At 34.8% G+C, this 16015-nt stretch overlaps 1 protein-coding gene across 1 annotated transcript in view; it reads left to right on the plus strand.

Annotated features, from left to right (window-relative positions):
* Window positions 1-16015, plus strand: part of DMD (dystrophin) — a 2077064-nt gene that overhangs the window by 722909 nt on the left and 1338140 nt on the right. The window contains exons 20-21 of the mRNA XM_021677947.1: window positions 10086-10327; window positions 14796-14976. Of these exons, the coding sequence (XP_021533622.1) occupies window positions 10086-10327; window positions 14796-14976 (423 nt within the window). The remainder of the gene's footprint in view (window positions 1-10085; window positions 10328-14795; window positions 14977-16015) is intronic.

The following is a 16015-nucleotide window of genomic DNA, read 5'->3' on the forward strand; positions in this document are numbered from 1 at the left end:
TGCAAAAATTCTCAGCAAAATACTAGCCAATAGGATCCAACAATACATTAAAAGGATTATTCACCACGACCAAGTGGGATTTATCCACTATCTGGATCCATTTATCCAGAGCAATCTATACATCTAAGGCTGCAAGGTTGGTTCAACATCTGCAAATCAATCAACGTTATACAATACATTAACAAAAGAAAGAACAAGAACCATACGATCCTCTCAATAGATGCAGAAAGAGCATTTGACAAAGTACAGCATCCTTTCTTGATCAAAACTCTTCAGAGTATAGGGATAGAGGGTACATACCTCAATATCATAAAAGCCATCTATGAAAAACCCACAGCAAATATCATTCTCAATGAGGAAAAACTGAGAGCTTTCCCCCTAAGGTCACAAACGCGGCAGGGATGTCCACTTTCACCGCTGCTATTCAACATAGTATTAGAAGTCCTAGCCACAGCAATCAGACAACAAAAAGAATTAAAACCTCATCCGAATCGGCAAAGAAGAAGTCAAACTCTCACTCTTTGCACATGGTATGATACTTTATGTAGCAAACCCAAAAGACTCCATCCCAAACTGCTAGAACTCATACAGGAATTCAGTAGAGTGGCAGGATATAAAATCAATGCACAGAAGTCAGTGGCATTCCTATACACCAACAACAAGACAGAAGAAAGAGAAATTAAGGAGTCAATCCCATTTATAATTGCACCCAAAACCATAAGATACCTAGCAATAAATCTAACCAAAGAGGCAAAGAATCTATACACAGAAAACTATAAAATACTCATGAAAGGAATTGAGGAAGACACAAAAAATGGAAAAATGCTCATGCTCATGGAATGAAGGACAAATATTGTGAAGATGTCAATGCTACCTAGAGCAATCTATACATCTAATGCAATCCCTATCAAAATACCATCAACTTCTTTCAAAGAGGTGGAACAAATAATCCTAAAATTTGTATGGAACCAGAAAAGACCCTGAATAGCCAGAGGAATGTTGAAAAAGAAAAGCAGAGCTGGTGGCGTCACAATTCCATACCTCAAGCTCTATTACAAAGCTGTGATCATCAAGACAGTATGGTCTTGGCACAAAAACAGACACATAGATCAATGGAACAGAATAGAGAGCCCAGAAATGGACCCTCAACTCTATGGTCAACTAATCTTCGACAAAGCAGGAAAGAATGTCCAGTGGAAAAAAGACAGTCTCTTTAACAAATGGTGTTGGGAAAATTGGACAGCCACATGCAGAAGAATGAAACTGGACCATTTCCTTACACCACGTACAAAAACAGACTCAAAATAGATGAAAGACCTAAATGTGAGACAGGAATCCATCAAAATCCTAGAGGAGAACACAGGCAGCAACCTCTTCGACCTCAGCTGCAGCAAATTCTTCCAAGAAACATTGCCAAAGGCAAGGGAAGCAAGGGCAAAAATGAACTACTGGGACTTCATCAAGATAAAAAGCTTTTGCCAAGCAAAGGAAACAGTCAACAAAACCAAAAGACAACCGACAGAATGGGAGAAGATTTTTGCAAATGACATATCAGATAAAGGGCTAGTATCCAAAATCTATAAAGAACTTCTTAAACTCAACACCCAAAGAACAAATGATCCAATCAAGAAATGGGCAGAAGACATGAACAGACATTTCTGCAAAGAAGACATCCAAATGGCCAGCAGATACACGAAAAAGTGCTCAACATCGCTCAGCCTCAGGGAAATCCAAATCAAAACCTCAATGAGATACCACCTCACACCAGTCAGAATGGTTAAAATTAACAAGTCAGGAAATGACAGATGTTGGCGAGGATGCGGAGAAAGGGGAACCCTCCTACACTGTTGGTGGGAATGCAAGCTGGTGCAGCCACTCTGGAAAACAATATGGATGTTCCTCAAAAAGTTGAAAATAGACCTACCCTATGTCCCAGGATTGCACTACTGGGTATTTACCCCAAAGATACAAATGTAGTGATCTGATGGGGTACGTGCACCCCAATGTTTATAGCAGCAATGTCCATAATAGCCAAAGTATGGAAAGAGCCAAAATGTCCATGGACAGAAAAATGGCTAAAGAAGATGTGGTATATATATACACTGGAATATTATGCAGCCATCAAAAAAAAACTGAAATCCTTGACATTTTCAATGACACGGATGGAACTGGAGGGTATTATGCTAAGCGAAATAAGTCAATCAGAGAAAGACATGTATCATATGATCTCACTGATATGAGGAATTCTTAATCTCAGGAAACAAACTGAGTGTTGCTGGAGTGGTGGGGGGTGGGAGGGATGGGGTGGCTGGCTGATAGACATTGGGGAGGGTATGTGCTATGGTGAGTGCTGTGAATTTTGTAAGACTGTTGAATCACAGACCTGTACCTCTGAAAGAAATAATACATTATATGTTAAAAAAAGAGAAGAAGATAGTAGGAAGGGAAAAATGAAGGGGGGGAATCGGAGGGGGAGACAAACCATGAGAGACTATGGACTCTGAGAAACAAACTGAGGGTTCTAGAGGGGAGGGAGGTGGGGAGATGGGTTAGCCTGGTGATGGGTATTAAAGAGGGCACGTACTGAATGGAGCACTGGGTGTTATACACAAACAATGAATCATGGAACACTACATCAAAAACTAATGATGTAATGTATGGTGATTAACAACATAATAAAATTTAAAAAAAGACAGAATTCCCAAAATAACCCCCCCCAAAAAAAGTATTTGCTAAGTGTAATAATAATTTTAACTTTTGTAATGAGTCTCTAAATGAATCTCTCTTGAATGTATGTAAAGGGGAAAAAACTAGCTCAAATTGCTATAATATTAAGATACATGTTCACAGTATAAAAATTTTAAAAATTACCAAACCCCCCCCCCCAAAAAAAATCAGTCTTAGGTCCTGAAAACACTCTCATAACAGAGTTGCATAGAAGTTAGGATCAGTTTAAAGACAATTTTCATTTTGACTCTACTTTATCAATTGGAAAGCCTTACTTACAGAATATTAAAGTACAGTTAACATTAAATACATTGTGAATTTTAGTATTAATTATACTGTGACTTTCATAGTAGAATGATTGATATTTGGAAAATATGCACAGAATCAGTAAGAGACTCATATTAATTTATTTGGAAACTTTAAAAAAAAAAAGAGAGAGAGAGAGCCACCACAAGCAGGGGGAGGGGCAGAGGGAGAAGCAGACTCCCTGCTGAGCGGGTAGCCCAATGGGATCATGTCCTGAGCCAAAGACCAATGTTTAACCAACTGAGCCACCCAGGCACCCCTATTTGGAACCTTTTTTATAACCAAAAAAGGGGGTTGCTTCAATTACTTGCATACTTCAAAGTTTTACATGAACATTTTCCTTTTGGATGCCCCAGTTCTTGTGCAAGCATGTAAGTGATCTTCATGATCCTGGTAGGCTAAATAGAGAGGCTACAGTGCTGCTAACAGAGAGCATGTTAGCTTAAAAATCATGTTTCTAAGTTTTTAACATGGATTTTGGTATAATGAACTGATTTATCTATTCCTTAACCGTGTCCTTTTTGAACTAACATTAAATTTGTGATTCCTGTCAACATCATTTGATTGGATAAGTATGGGGGTAGTTTGAGAGTGGTGGATGGTGGAAGGAAATTCTTAGAGAAATTTTTCACAAATATAATTTTTATGAAGCTTATTGTTACTATATAAGATGGGAATAAGAACTTTAATCTCAAGAAATTGTTGGCTTTCTGGAATTTTAATGAGAGTAAGTGGGAGACTAGATTGGGTACCTAGTGATCTAATTTTCTTTCCTGTAGCTGTGTTATGCCGAGAAGGGGGAATTTCCAAATTTGTACTTACTTCTTTTTTTTTTTTTTTAAAGGATACAACATAACCTTCTCTAAGGTTTGTTTTTATAATTTTGTATTTAAACACAAAAATGGCATAATTAAAATTTTAGATAATTTCACAACTATGGTAAACAATCTGGCTACTATATCATTACTCTGATTATTCATTAATGAATCTTAATTTCCTGAGATTTTATGTCAGACGGTTTTTAACTGATCTGCTTACTTCAAAGCAAAAGATTTTCAGTGTATGAGATTATGGAATTTCAGGACAATCTAGAGTATTTTTATATCTAATAATTTGCTTTATTTTTATCTATTTAGATTATACTTTATTCTTAATTTTGTTTGTAAAATAACATTCTTGCATCTATAGATAGTCTCCTTATCAGTCAGGTATAAAAAAAGACCTGGTTTAGATAAATTGTTTTCCTTTATTAATATTAAAATTACCAAGAGAATAGTTGTATCGGGGTGCCTGGGTGGCTCAGTTGGTTGGGCGTCTGCCTTCGGCTCAGGTCATGGTCCCAGGGTCCTGGGATCAAGCCCCACATTGGGCTCCCTGCTCAGCGGGAAGCCTGCTTCTCCCTCTCCCACTCCCCCTGCTTATGTTCCCTCTCTCGCTGTGTCTCTCTCTGTCAAATAAATAAAATCTTTAAAAAAAGATAGTATCAAACATTTATTTGGAAGCATATATATGCATAGCTCATTTCCCCCTTCTTTAAGCTATAAAATTGTTTCACCACAATTTTCAGAGGAGATAGTATAATATAATTATCTAATAGGGTTGGTGATGTTTTCTACATTAAACTGTGCTTCCCTTTCAATTTCTAATTGTAGTTTTCTGTATGTTAATTAAGAATCTGAAGACAATCACATTAAGGAAATGTTTAAATGAAAGTAGTAATTATTAGTATATTAAACTAGAAGAATGCCTCAAAACCATCATCCCTTGAGTGTTAGATTGTAGTGTTTAAGGTGATACCTAATAGTAAGTCTGCTAAAGATTGTAATTAAATAGTACAGACTGATAACACAGACAAGGACTCCTCTTATCTATAATATTAACTGTGTAACTGCATTTTTAGTATTTCGGTTTATAGCTCATTAAGTACTTCACATGAGTGGTACCATTTGAGTTTGGGCAACCAAATTTTGTCAGATTGGTAAGGACAGGGATTATAGTCAGTTTGGCTCACCTCAAAGCCAAACCTCTCATCTTCTCTTCACATCATTGTGAAGGATTTTTAGTGGCAGTAACTCTTCTAATTATATATTTTAATGGGAAGACATTTTGCAACTGGTCTGTATAACTAACAGTGGGGCATGGAAATAGTACTATTTGCAGTTGTCCAGCCCCTCCATAGTAAGTGAGATTTCCCCACAGTTGGACTCATTTCCTCTTCTTTTACTCTCTCCTCAGTTCTGGGCAATTTGATTTATGTCTCCTATTTCTCCATGTGACACTTGGGGATAATGGTCTACACAGAGTTCACACTCAATAAATGTTGTTAATTGACAGACACATCATTCTTGGACTCCAGTCTCCAAAGGAAAAAACTTTGTGCTTGTGTGTGTGTATGTGTGAGAGAGAGAGAGCGTGAGCGAGCGCAAGATGGAGAGAGAGAGGGGGAGAAGGTCATAGTTGTCACTGTTAGAGGAAATTACTCACAAAAACAAATATGAGTAGGAATCTGGCCTTTGTCTCTCATAATTCAATGATGTTTATAAATAAAAGTTTAAAAAAGCTCTTTTAGTAAATTCATGTATTATATTCACTAGGGGTATATATTTTATATAAACCTATTAACTTTTAAAAACTATTATTTTAAAAAATCAATTGTATAAAAGTTAGTGTGGTTGAAAAGACCTCTAGAACTTAGTCTACAATCCTCAGGCCTTATTTTCATGGACTTAGTAAATTTTTATTACATTTTAGGCTATTGTATTAGATGCCAAATGGGCTTATAATGACCCTCACCTAATATGCAATAAAAATCGGACACTATTTATTAAAACTTTATTTTGAGTTTTCATTCTAAACACAGGTTTTGCGTTATTCTACTCTGGCTTCATGGCTAATGATGAATATACTTGGTGAGGAATATTTCACTTTAAGTGGCAGTTCTGAAGTATTTGCATGGAAGGTGGTGCACAATTAAAATTATTCTAACAGTCTGTTATGCACTGTACACAAGTAATAAAATTAATGGATGCACTTGAAGTCATGATCCATTTCCTCTGGGTGCAATATATTTATTCATGGACTATTTCAGGGGTTGTTTAGAATATGAGATGTGAATAGATTATGATCCATTATCCCTGAGATTCTAATGTACTACTACAAAATGGCTTCCATAAGTATTGTTCATAATGCCTGGTGAGTTAGTGTTTGTATTCTTAAGTAGCTAGCAAAAAATTAGAAAAAAAAGATGCTCAAATGATTGATACTTAAAAATTTGCAGATATTCACACTTAAAAAGTGTCATAAAATTTAAAATTTTCAGTTGGGTTAAGGAGCATATAATTTTACAAAATACACATAAAACATTTACATATAATAAAATTATTCACATTCCAGTATTCTTTTGGGAAACAGTATCCTTATTTATTCTACGAAAGTTTTAGGAGACTTTCTCAAAACAGATGCCTAATTCATGAAGTTGAAGTAACAGCATTTATAATTTTAATTTAAGAGATAAACATTACATAATGTTCATGTACCAGTGCTTTCGATCCTTCCCCCAAGTATTTTAAGCAAAAGCAAATTTGAAGCAAGAGAGACTATGTGCGTGTTTGTGTTTGGGTTTTTGTGTGTTTAGAGTTTAGAAGGACAGGCTACACTCTTGTTGAGCAGGAAGTATATTCACACATGAAGTAATACAATATTTACATGAAAATCCTTCATAATAGGGTGTCTGATTCTCTGTGGTCAACATCATGTCTTTGCCAGTGACACGTAGAAGTTTCTGTTTTTAATTTATGGCATGGTTGCCCTTTATAACTTTAATTGCAAATGAGTATGGATATATGGCCAAATACTCCAAGCTTTGCTAATAAACTCATGACTTTATCACTGGTTGATATGATTTCTTTTAAAAATGTCTATAAGCACTTTCTATATCCCATATTAGTGTCCTATTATATAAAATGAGCACTAACTTTAAAAATACTAGTCATTGATTCTTTATAAATGCCCCCTTTCAGTCATTAAAAAGACTTCCCCCCACCAATTTCAACATTTGAAAGATCTGATCTCTCTTTTTTTGTTGTTGTTGTTGGCTACATATTATTTGCTGTAACATTGACTAATATTTATTGGTTGCCTGGCATATGTCAGGCTTTGTGTAACTGCTTCATATCTGCTAACTCAGAATCCTCATTGGTATCCTATGAGGTCAATTCTGTTTTAGCCTCATTTCATGGATGAGAAAAGTGAGATCCAGTGGGATCAAATAATTGAACCTCATTTACCCATTTAGTAAAAGGAGTGAGATTTGAACTCAGTTCTGACTAATACCAGAGCTCTTACTGTGAATTTCTGCAACTTTCTGTTCCCTTTCACCATTTATCCTAATATGGAGATCCTTATTTTACCTATTATTGTATTTTAATCACCTTTATTCAGTTATAAAAATCAATATGTTAATAAGTAGAGAGTACTATAGATTTCATAGTGGATTTGTACAAAACTTGCTTTTCTCATTTATTTTAATTCCTTTTGCAGTGATGTTTAGCATGTGGACATTTTTTTGGCCTGACATATTGAGCTGATAGTTTTGGGGAATGATCAACAAGGACACATTAAATTCTATCCCTAGATTTTAATAGATACCACAGGACCTATTGATAGTTCATTATAGTTTGATTTATATTTTTCTGATTAGATGAACATGTATTATTCATATTGAAAATTACCTTATGGTTTTATTTTTTCATTTGAGAGGGCTGGCTCTTTATATGATTGACCTCTCTCAGGGACAGTGAGGTATTTTTCTGTGTATTTCTTTTTAATTTAGAGAAATGTTAAATAAGACTCCATGCAGTATCAGTTCATCAGTACCTTTAAATTACTTTATCATCTCTGGCCTGCCTATATTGGAATTGGACCAACATGGTCTTACTTTTCTAAGTGCTTATTCAAGTTTAACATATGCTGAAAATATTTCCTCTAAACATCTGATCATTTATATCCATGGCACATTTTTGAATCGTTATCTAACATAATATAACGTCTCTCCCTTGTGTATTTTAAATTACTCCCTTTTGTTTTCTAACAATAATGTTAGCATTTTATCATAGTATTTTTTTCTCAAACTGAATGCCCATATGACCCAGTTTTGGATTCTTCTCTTACACTTTGTAGCAAACATGATCGTTTTGCAGCTACAGTTATTTAGTGGCATCCCCCAAACATATTTTGATACAATTCTTGGTCACTGCTCCAAACCAAATTATCACAAACAGTATATCACACAAAACATCCAGATTTCTCAATAAAGCCAATTGCTTCCTTAACTATTAGAGTATTAGAAGAATTTTTTAGCTTCTACAAACCTTTTATAGTTGTATATATGGAGACTTGCATCTTTTATGTTTTTACACATTATTTTAAAAGTTATTTTTCTTTAAAAATATATCAGCCAGAGAAGGAAGAAAAGATTGTTGCTAATAATATTTGCAAAGGTTGTGTTCTCCAATGTCCTATCAAAAGTTTGAAATCAGTGAAGTTGGAGTTACATTTCAAATCAATTGAGAAATGTGATTTGGTGCATAACATAATTAAAACAAAATGAAAACTAGAATATCTGAGCAGAGGAGAGTAAAAAAGGGTAAAATAATATAGTCGTTGAATTCAAATCTCTATTTTTTTAGGCTTTAAAAAGAGTGGGAGGCATGTTTGTAAAACCACAGGACTTCTGTTTGCTAGAGATGGTCTGTAGACTCGTTAACAAATTCCTTGCCTATTAACCAAATTACATTACTAGAAAGTCGAGTAGAACTAACATTCATAAAAGTAGATTTTTCTTAGACAACTTTGTCTTCACTAAATCACTTTAACCCATAGATATTTAAATCTAGAGGAAGAATCTTACAGTGAGTTCATGATCCCTTTTGAGATCCCTATAGATATATGTAGGAATAGGAAACATTCAAATAATATTTCAAAAGCTATAAGAAAGTTATCAGTGCTATCATAGCTGTATTTTAAAATGCATATCATATTTAATATTTTATATAATGTAATTTATTAAGGAAGTTACTATATAAATTCATGGTTTGTGTGTGTGTGTGTGTGTGTGTGTGTAAGAAAACTGGAATTTTGTCAACTAACCATAGAGAGTGAGTATTTTAACACATAGCATTACATGATGTTGTTATTCTTTTTTGATGTGTATAGGATAATATACACTTGGATTGGCATTAGTCATCACATAGCACATTATGACAAACTTAAATAAGATCGTATATATTAAAAGACACCAAATTCCTAACACATACTAGGTTCTCCAGAAAGCTAAAAGTGATAATGATGTTCTTATGTTTCCATTTTGCCTTTGATAGATTTTTTTTTCTGCTTTAGTTTTGTTATATATGATTTTAAATTATCAGATCAACTTCCACATTTGTAAATGATATGTAAGTAACATGAAAATCTTTTTCATATTAGAAAGATTATTTTTTTAGTGCTTGTTTCACTTCTTTGGACCCATGGAAAATCTGCTTATTTCTGCCTTTCTATAGCAGAAACAGAGAATTACTGCTTTTTGATAAATGCTCCTTTGCTTCTTTATTAAAATCCAAATAATATTTCAGCTAATTCCCAAACCATTTAAAAAATACGAATGTTAGTGTTTCAGTGTACATTTCAATAGCATACATGATATTTAACAATGATTTGGGAATCCTCCAAAAGATTTTTTTGTCCATGATCAATCTTCCAATCCTCCTCAGAGCTTTGACCCTTTTTGTTTTTATTTAAATGTATTCTACTCTTCTACATCTTATGTGTCCTTATTTATTATTTTATTACATTCATACTCTTGATAAGATGCATCTCTAATAATTTATAATCAGTAATCAGAAATCCTGTTGGTACTCCTAGTTCTTTATCAGTAAATAAATGATTTGTTCAAAATCCTTCATATGATGAATACTTTTAAACTTGAGACAAACGGGTTTTCAGATGTCTTGCAGTGTGTGGCTTCAATGGATATATTTTAAAAATCTTCTTTCTAGAGGGTGTTAATGCTGACAGCATCAAACAAGCCTCAGAACAACTGAACAGCCGGTGGATAGAGTTCTGCCAATTGCTAAGCGAGAGACTTAACTGGCTGGAGTATCAGAACAACATCATCACTTTCTATAATCAGCTACAACAATTGGAGCAGATGACAACTACTGCTGAAAACTGGTTGAAAACCCAACCCACCACCACATCAGAGCCAACAACAATTAAAAGCCAGTTAAAAATTTGTAAGGTAAGATTCTTTCTTCCTATTTGGATCACGATCAATAGGAATTTCTTGGCAATTTCCAGAAGAATAGCAAATTATTTAATAAAAAATTCCCTTTGAATAAAAAAATTAAACACAATAAAGATCAAAATGTAAGTGAAGAAAATGAGTTTAAATAGATAATGTATGATGTCTGGATCCTAAAAATATGTATATATATTTAGAGTACTTACACATGGCTAATTGATTTTGTCAGTTTGCAGAATGGTGAAGCAGTTTTGGAGTATGGAAACTACACATATCCTATGAGAAATGGCCAATAATTTGGAGCTCTTTTCTATGACAGCTCATGTGCTAAAAGCAAAACTCAGTCATATGTTAAAAAAGTGGAATCCACACAAACACAAGCAGCTGATGTACTATATAATTGGATATATGAGGAAAATCTTTAAAACTGACAGTTCACTCAAATTTGGATAATTTGAGGACGGTTTCCTTACCAGAATATTTCATCATTGTGCTTAGAGTCTGGAGGAACCTTAAGGGATAGTAGAGTAACCCGGCGTCAGAGCTGTAACCATTCTGAGGACAGAAAGGAGTAGAGAAAGAGAAGTGACAGAAACCTAGAAGGAGCGAGTTGGACACGCATTGTAAAGACAGCCTTAAGAGCCAGCCCAAATGCCATCACGAGAATGGAGCCAGAAAAATCACCACACTGCTTCACTCTCCTCCCTGCCTCTAGAATCTGAATCTGGATAGGGCTCCGCATTGGCTAAACTTAATCAGTAGGCAGAGTACAAAGAGCCCTAGTCTGTTAGAACTCCGCATTCTCCTAAGTTCTAGAAGTGGACAGTGGATCCGGAGGGCCAAACAAGGTATAACTGGGACCAAGGAACCCAAGAAAGAGATTATAAGAGTATGTCTGCAAATGTAAGAAAATCAGAGTTATACAGTAATGAAGATCACTTGAATGTTTTACATGGTTACTGTGAGCTGAACACTTTTCATGGAAAGTGGGGGTTTGCAAGGATGAAAAGGTTTCTAGGATAAACATCAATGATAGACTAAGATGGCTAGGTTTAATCTGAGAAACAGTGAATGGAGGTTAACGTGCATACTTTGAAAAGAATGGTTTAAATAATGGGAGACTGGAGATGGAGAGGTGATAAGGTTAGTTTGGAGGTAGTATTAAACTCAGGAAGGGATGGGAAATTCAAAGCTATTTTGAAGGGAAGAACAGTTGAGGTACCTGATGGTTCTTTCACATATTGGTCCTACAGCTCTACGAGGAAATGACTAAATTCAGGAAATAAATTTTTAGATAAGGAATATAGTACAGAAAGGCATTTAGTTTTTTTAATGCAAATATGCAAATCTAGGGAATTTCTATAGTTAAAGACACATTTTGCTGTTAATAGAATCCGTGACTCTTTTTTTTTTTTCCTGTGAATCCGTGGAATACTCCACCTGCATTATTTCTTGTAACAAAATCTGATACTACCTTAACCTGTTTCTTGAGATTCAGATACAAAAAGTAACTATAAAATCTACAAAATACATTCAGCCATAAAAGAAATAGTCAACGTCTCTAGTGTTGCTGAGAATGATACTAGGCGTATTAGCTGCCTTGAGCTGCCTGACAGATACCACAGGGTTACTGGTGGCTTGAACAACAACCACCGCCAAGGAGCTGAAGGAAGGCCAAGGTGAATACTGGACAGAGAGGTGTGAGGGGTGGAGATAAGATGAAAGATGGAGCCCCAAAAACAGGCATATAGGAGACAAAGCAAGGACTCTTGGGGCCTGGAGGATATTGGTCTTTATCTGAGGAGTAAACAGAGATCATTGGTGGTTACATATCTTAAATAGTCTCTCAAGGCTAAGGAAGTCATCCTAAGGGAAATTATTTCCTTTTTCTGCATTCAGCCACAAGGTTCCAAATTTTGATAACATATTTCCAACCCTTTTCATCACCCCTTCCTCTTTTTCTCTGCACCTTTGGTTGCTATATTAACTCGATGAATCACCTTGGGTAAAATAGTTAGCGGGATAAGCTCACAGTCACTCATGCAAAAGTTAACATTATACTATTTCACTATGATTAATGCTAGGTAAATAAATTTTTCCATCTTGTTTGTCAGTGCATTCTGTTATTTGAAGATGTTTTCTAAGATTAGACCACAGTATTAGCTCCAAATATAATGCTTGCTAGAACTGGTTCTTCATTTGGGGGTTAGAGCACCCTTTGGGAATTGGAAGAAATCCATGGACCCTTTCCCAAGAGAAATGTAAAAGTTTTTCCATTAGATAAACACAAAATTTTGAAGGATAAACAGACTCAGGGAAGATGCCTTACTCAGGAGGACTAACCACATTAAGGCCCTTTTGTGGAAATAGTGAATAATTGTTAACATCTTTTAAATGTTAAATATTTCAAGTCGAAATGATCTCTCCTATGGCTTACTCTCAGAACTTTAAGGTCTCAATTGAACATTTGCCCAAATGTTTTATTAGTTTCTGAGTCCCCTTTGTTTTGCAGAACACACTTTACTATACTGTAGGCTCCTTCTATAGCCCCCTAAACAGGAAGAATGACGGCCCTCCATCTGGCCAAATGTAAATCAGGTTCTTAAATGTTTCACAGCAGATGGCAGTGGTACCATTTGTAAGCCTAGTGTACAAAGTGCATGTCTTTAATTCTATAATCAAAAACACAGAGTATTACCCTTTAGCTCTTGTCTTATTCTTCATCCATGGATATACACCTACCTTCTAGCCCTTGATTGAGAGGCCTTACATTGGAATGGGAGACCTGGGTCATCTCCCTATTTGTATAAATGGCTTTCATCTTCACCAGCAAAAGAATTTGATTGTCTGAGTTTAACCTACCTGAATCAACTCTTACTGTTATAACCACATAGCAACACTCCTCTGAAAGTTATCCTTTATCTTCCAAAAATTGTTAACAAGTGACAGTGCCCATTAGGTAGTCTTGCTACTATGAAAGAACCTTTGGGATACATTTATCTTATTGAATCCTAAGACAAAATTACTCTCTCCAAAACAGTATGCATGCATCCAAAAAATAACTTGTTCTTTTTTTTTTTCTTTTTCTTTTCACTTTGACTACCTGGAAGCTCAGATTTATATTTAATTCATAATTACTGTAATTATTTACATTTTCCCCTCTTCCTAATTGTCTTGTAATCCAATCTTAAAATTTTAATTGTCTTTTTTTTTTTACATTTTTAAATGGTAAACAATCCCGAAGTACTTTTTTTTTCTAAAGGTAGCAGAGGTGTGAATTATAAGTAAGCAGTCATGGTAATAATTCTTAAAGAGCATTTGGACATTCTGTATGAATTCCAGTTATATGTGTAGCAGAGACATAGGAATTGCAGCTTCACTGGAAACAAAAGAGAATGAAAACATTCTCATTTGAACAGCACTGTTCCAAAGAAATATAATGCAAGCCATGAATTTGAGCCACATATGTAGTTTTAAATGTTCTAGAAACAATATGGAAAAAGGTAAATGAATTTCAATAATGCATGTTATTTAAAAGAGTAAATTGAAAATATCATATCAAGATTGAATCAGTATTTGAAACTATGAGTTAATATTTGTATATTTTCATACTAACTCTTCAAAATTCAATGTATGTTTTACAATGACAGCACATCTGAATTTGGACTGGCCACATTTCAGGTGTTCAGTAGCCACGTATGACTAGTGACCACCATGTTGCACAGCAGTGGGTCCATGTGATTTTATCATCCAAACCAGAGTACTCTTTGAGAGTGAAAGGGGGTGTTATTAACACTTATGCCAGGACAAGAAAAGCAGAGCAAACTCTCACCCTAACTGAAACAGTGGTAATTGCCTGTTCAGTCAGGAGAAGTAATGTGCCCATATAAGAGACAGATAATTACAGACATAAATATAATTTTGTGCGTGTTTATATAAGTATTACATAGATTATGTAACCTACGAAATATCCGTGTATAAAGATAAATGTGTAATTTAATGCAGTAGGTATGTAGATATATATGGATTGATGTAATTTATATTCTTCACAAGTGAATTTAAAGAAAAGTATTGTTCATTAAACAAGCTTAGAATTTGAAGCAAAGGCACAGCATTTTGAGATAAGAGGGATACAGAGGAACATTCATGTCTGATTGAGAGGATATAAGGTCATTCATAGCACTTTTCAAGTGCAGATTCACACCCATTAATGCTGTAAATGATGTGATTTTGAAATTTAAAGACCGTTCTATATGATGGTATCTGTTGAATGAAGAGTCAAGGTATTTTTAAATTGATGACCTGTGCGAGGTGGCCTAAACTCTCATGGATATTTCTTACCAATTTTTTGATAAGGGCATTAAGCTAAGCTTGCATCCCTGGCTTTTAACACCTTTCTTTGCAAAAATGTAATCTATGCAAAGTAAAAGTTTTATTTATTTTAATACTCTAAATTACGGTACAGGATGAAGTCCACCGGCTGTCAGCTCTTCAACCTCAAATCGAACGATTAAAAATTCAAAGCATAGCCTTGAAAGAGAAAGGACAAGGGCCAATATTCCTGGATGCAGACTTTGTGGCCTTTACAAATCATTTTAACCAAGTCTTTGCTGATGTGCAGGCAAGAGAAAAAGAGCTTCAAACAAGTAAGTAAAAATACTTGAAATGGCTACTTGCTATTTTCCAAATTCAGTATTTGTTGGAAAAAGAGAAAGTACTCACATGAAAGAGTAATTTCTATCAAAGGAATCCACCGTCCCTACATTCTGTAGTAATAAGGAATAAGATACCATTGTTGGAAAACATATGTGTTATATTTTCATTTCTCCCCCTCACTGCCCATAATAATTTCATGACTTTGAGGAACAAATAAAGTATATGTTTTTTTGTTTGTTTGTTTTGTTTTTTAAAGATTTTATTTATTTATTTGGCAGAGAGAGAGTTAGTGAGAGCAGGAACACAAACAGGGGGAGTGGGAGAGGGAGAAGCAGGTTTCCCGCCGAGCAGGGAGCCCGATGCAGGGCTCGATCCCAGGACCCTGGGATCATGACCTGAGCTGAAGGCAGACGCTTAATGGATGAGCCACCCAGGTACCCCAAGTATATGTTTTATATAGGCATTAACATCTCCTTGGTGGGTGGCAAATTTTACAATCAAAGATTTTGAACACTGGAGGAAATAAAAGAACAATTGAAGCCTTCTTAGTAGGTTTTCATTAAATCCTGTTTGCTTTATGTACAAAGATATTTAGCTAGGCTTCTTACTAATACTTCTATTCAGTTTCTATGAAGATTGTTATAGCTGTAACATACATGTAGCAACTGAAATTCAGCAAAGGACAAATTATTCTCTGGGCAGCATTTTACTGTTGGATCACTCTCACTATGCATTATCCTCTTTTTCTCATTTAATAGTAAAATATAACCTAAAAGTGGAGCAGTTACACAAATGCCTACCATTTGACCAGCAAAATTTTCCAAGATGTCTCTTTTGTTTCTCACCAGTATGCTCTTAGGATATTAATAATGTCTGGTCCAAAATAGCCCAACTCATCAGCTTAATTACTAAGACAAAAATGCCTTTGACAGACAGGTTTATAAACACTTTCAAACATTAGTGAGTTTTTGGTTCGCCGTCCATATATATATATATATATATATATATATATATATATATATATATATA

The sequence above is a fragment of the Neomonachus schauinslandi genome, chromosome X, assembly GCF_002201575.2.
Source record: "Neomonachus schauinslandi chromosome X, ASM220157v2, whole genome shotgun sequence".
Classification (NCBI taxonomy): Eukaryota; Metazoa; Chordata; class Mammalia; order Carnivora; family Phocidae; genus Neomonachus; species Neomonachus schauinslandi.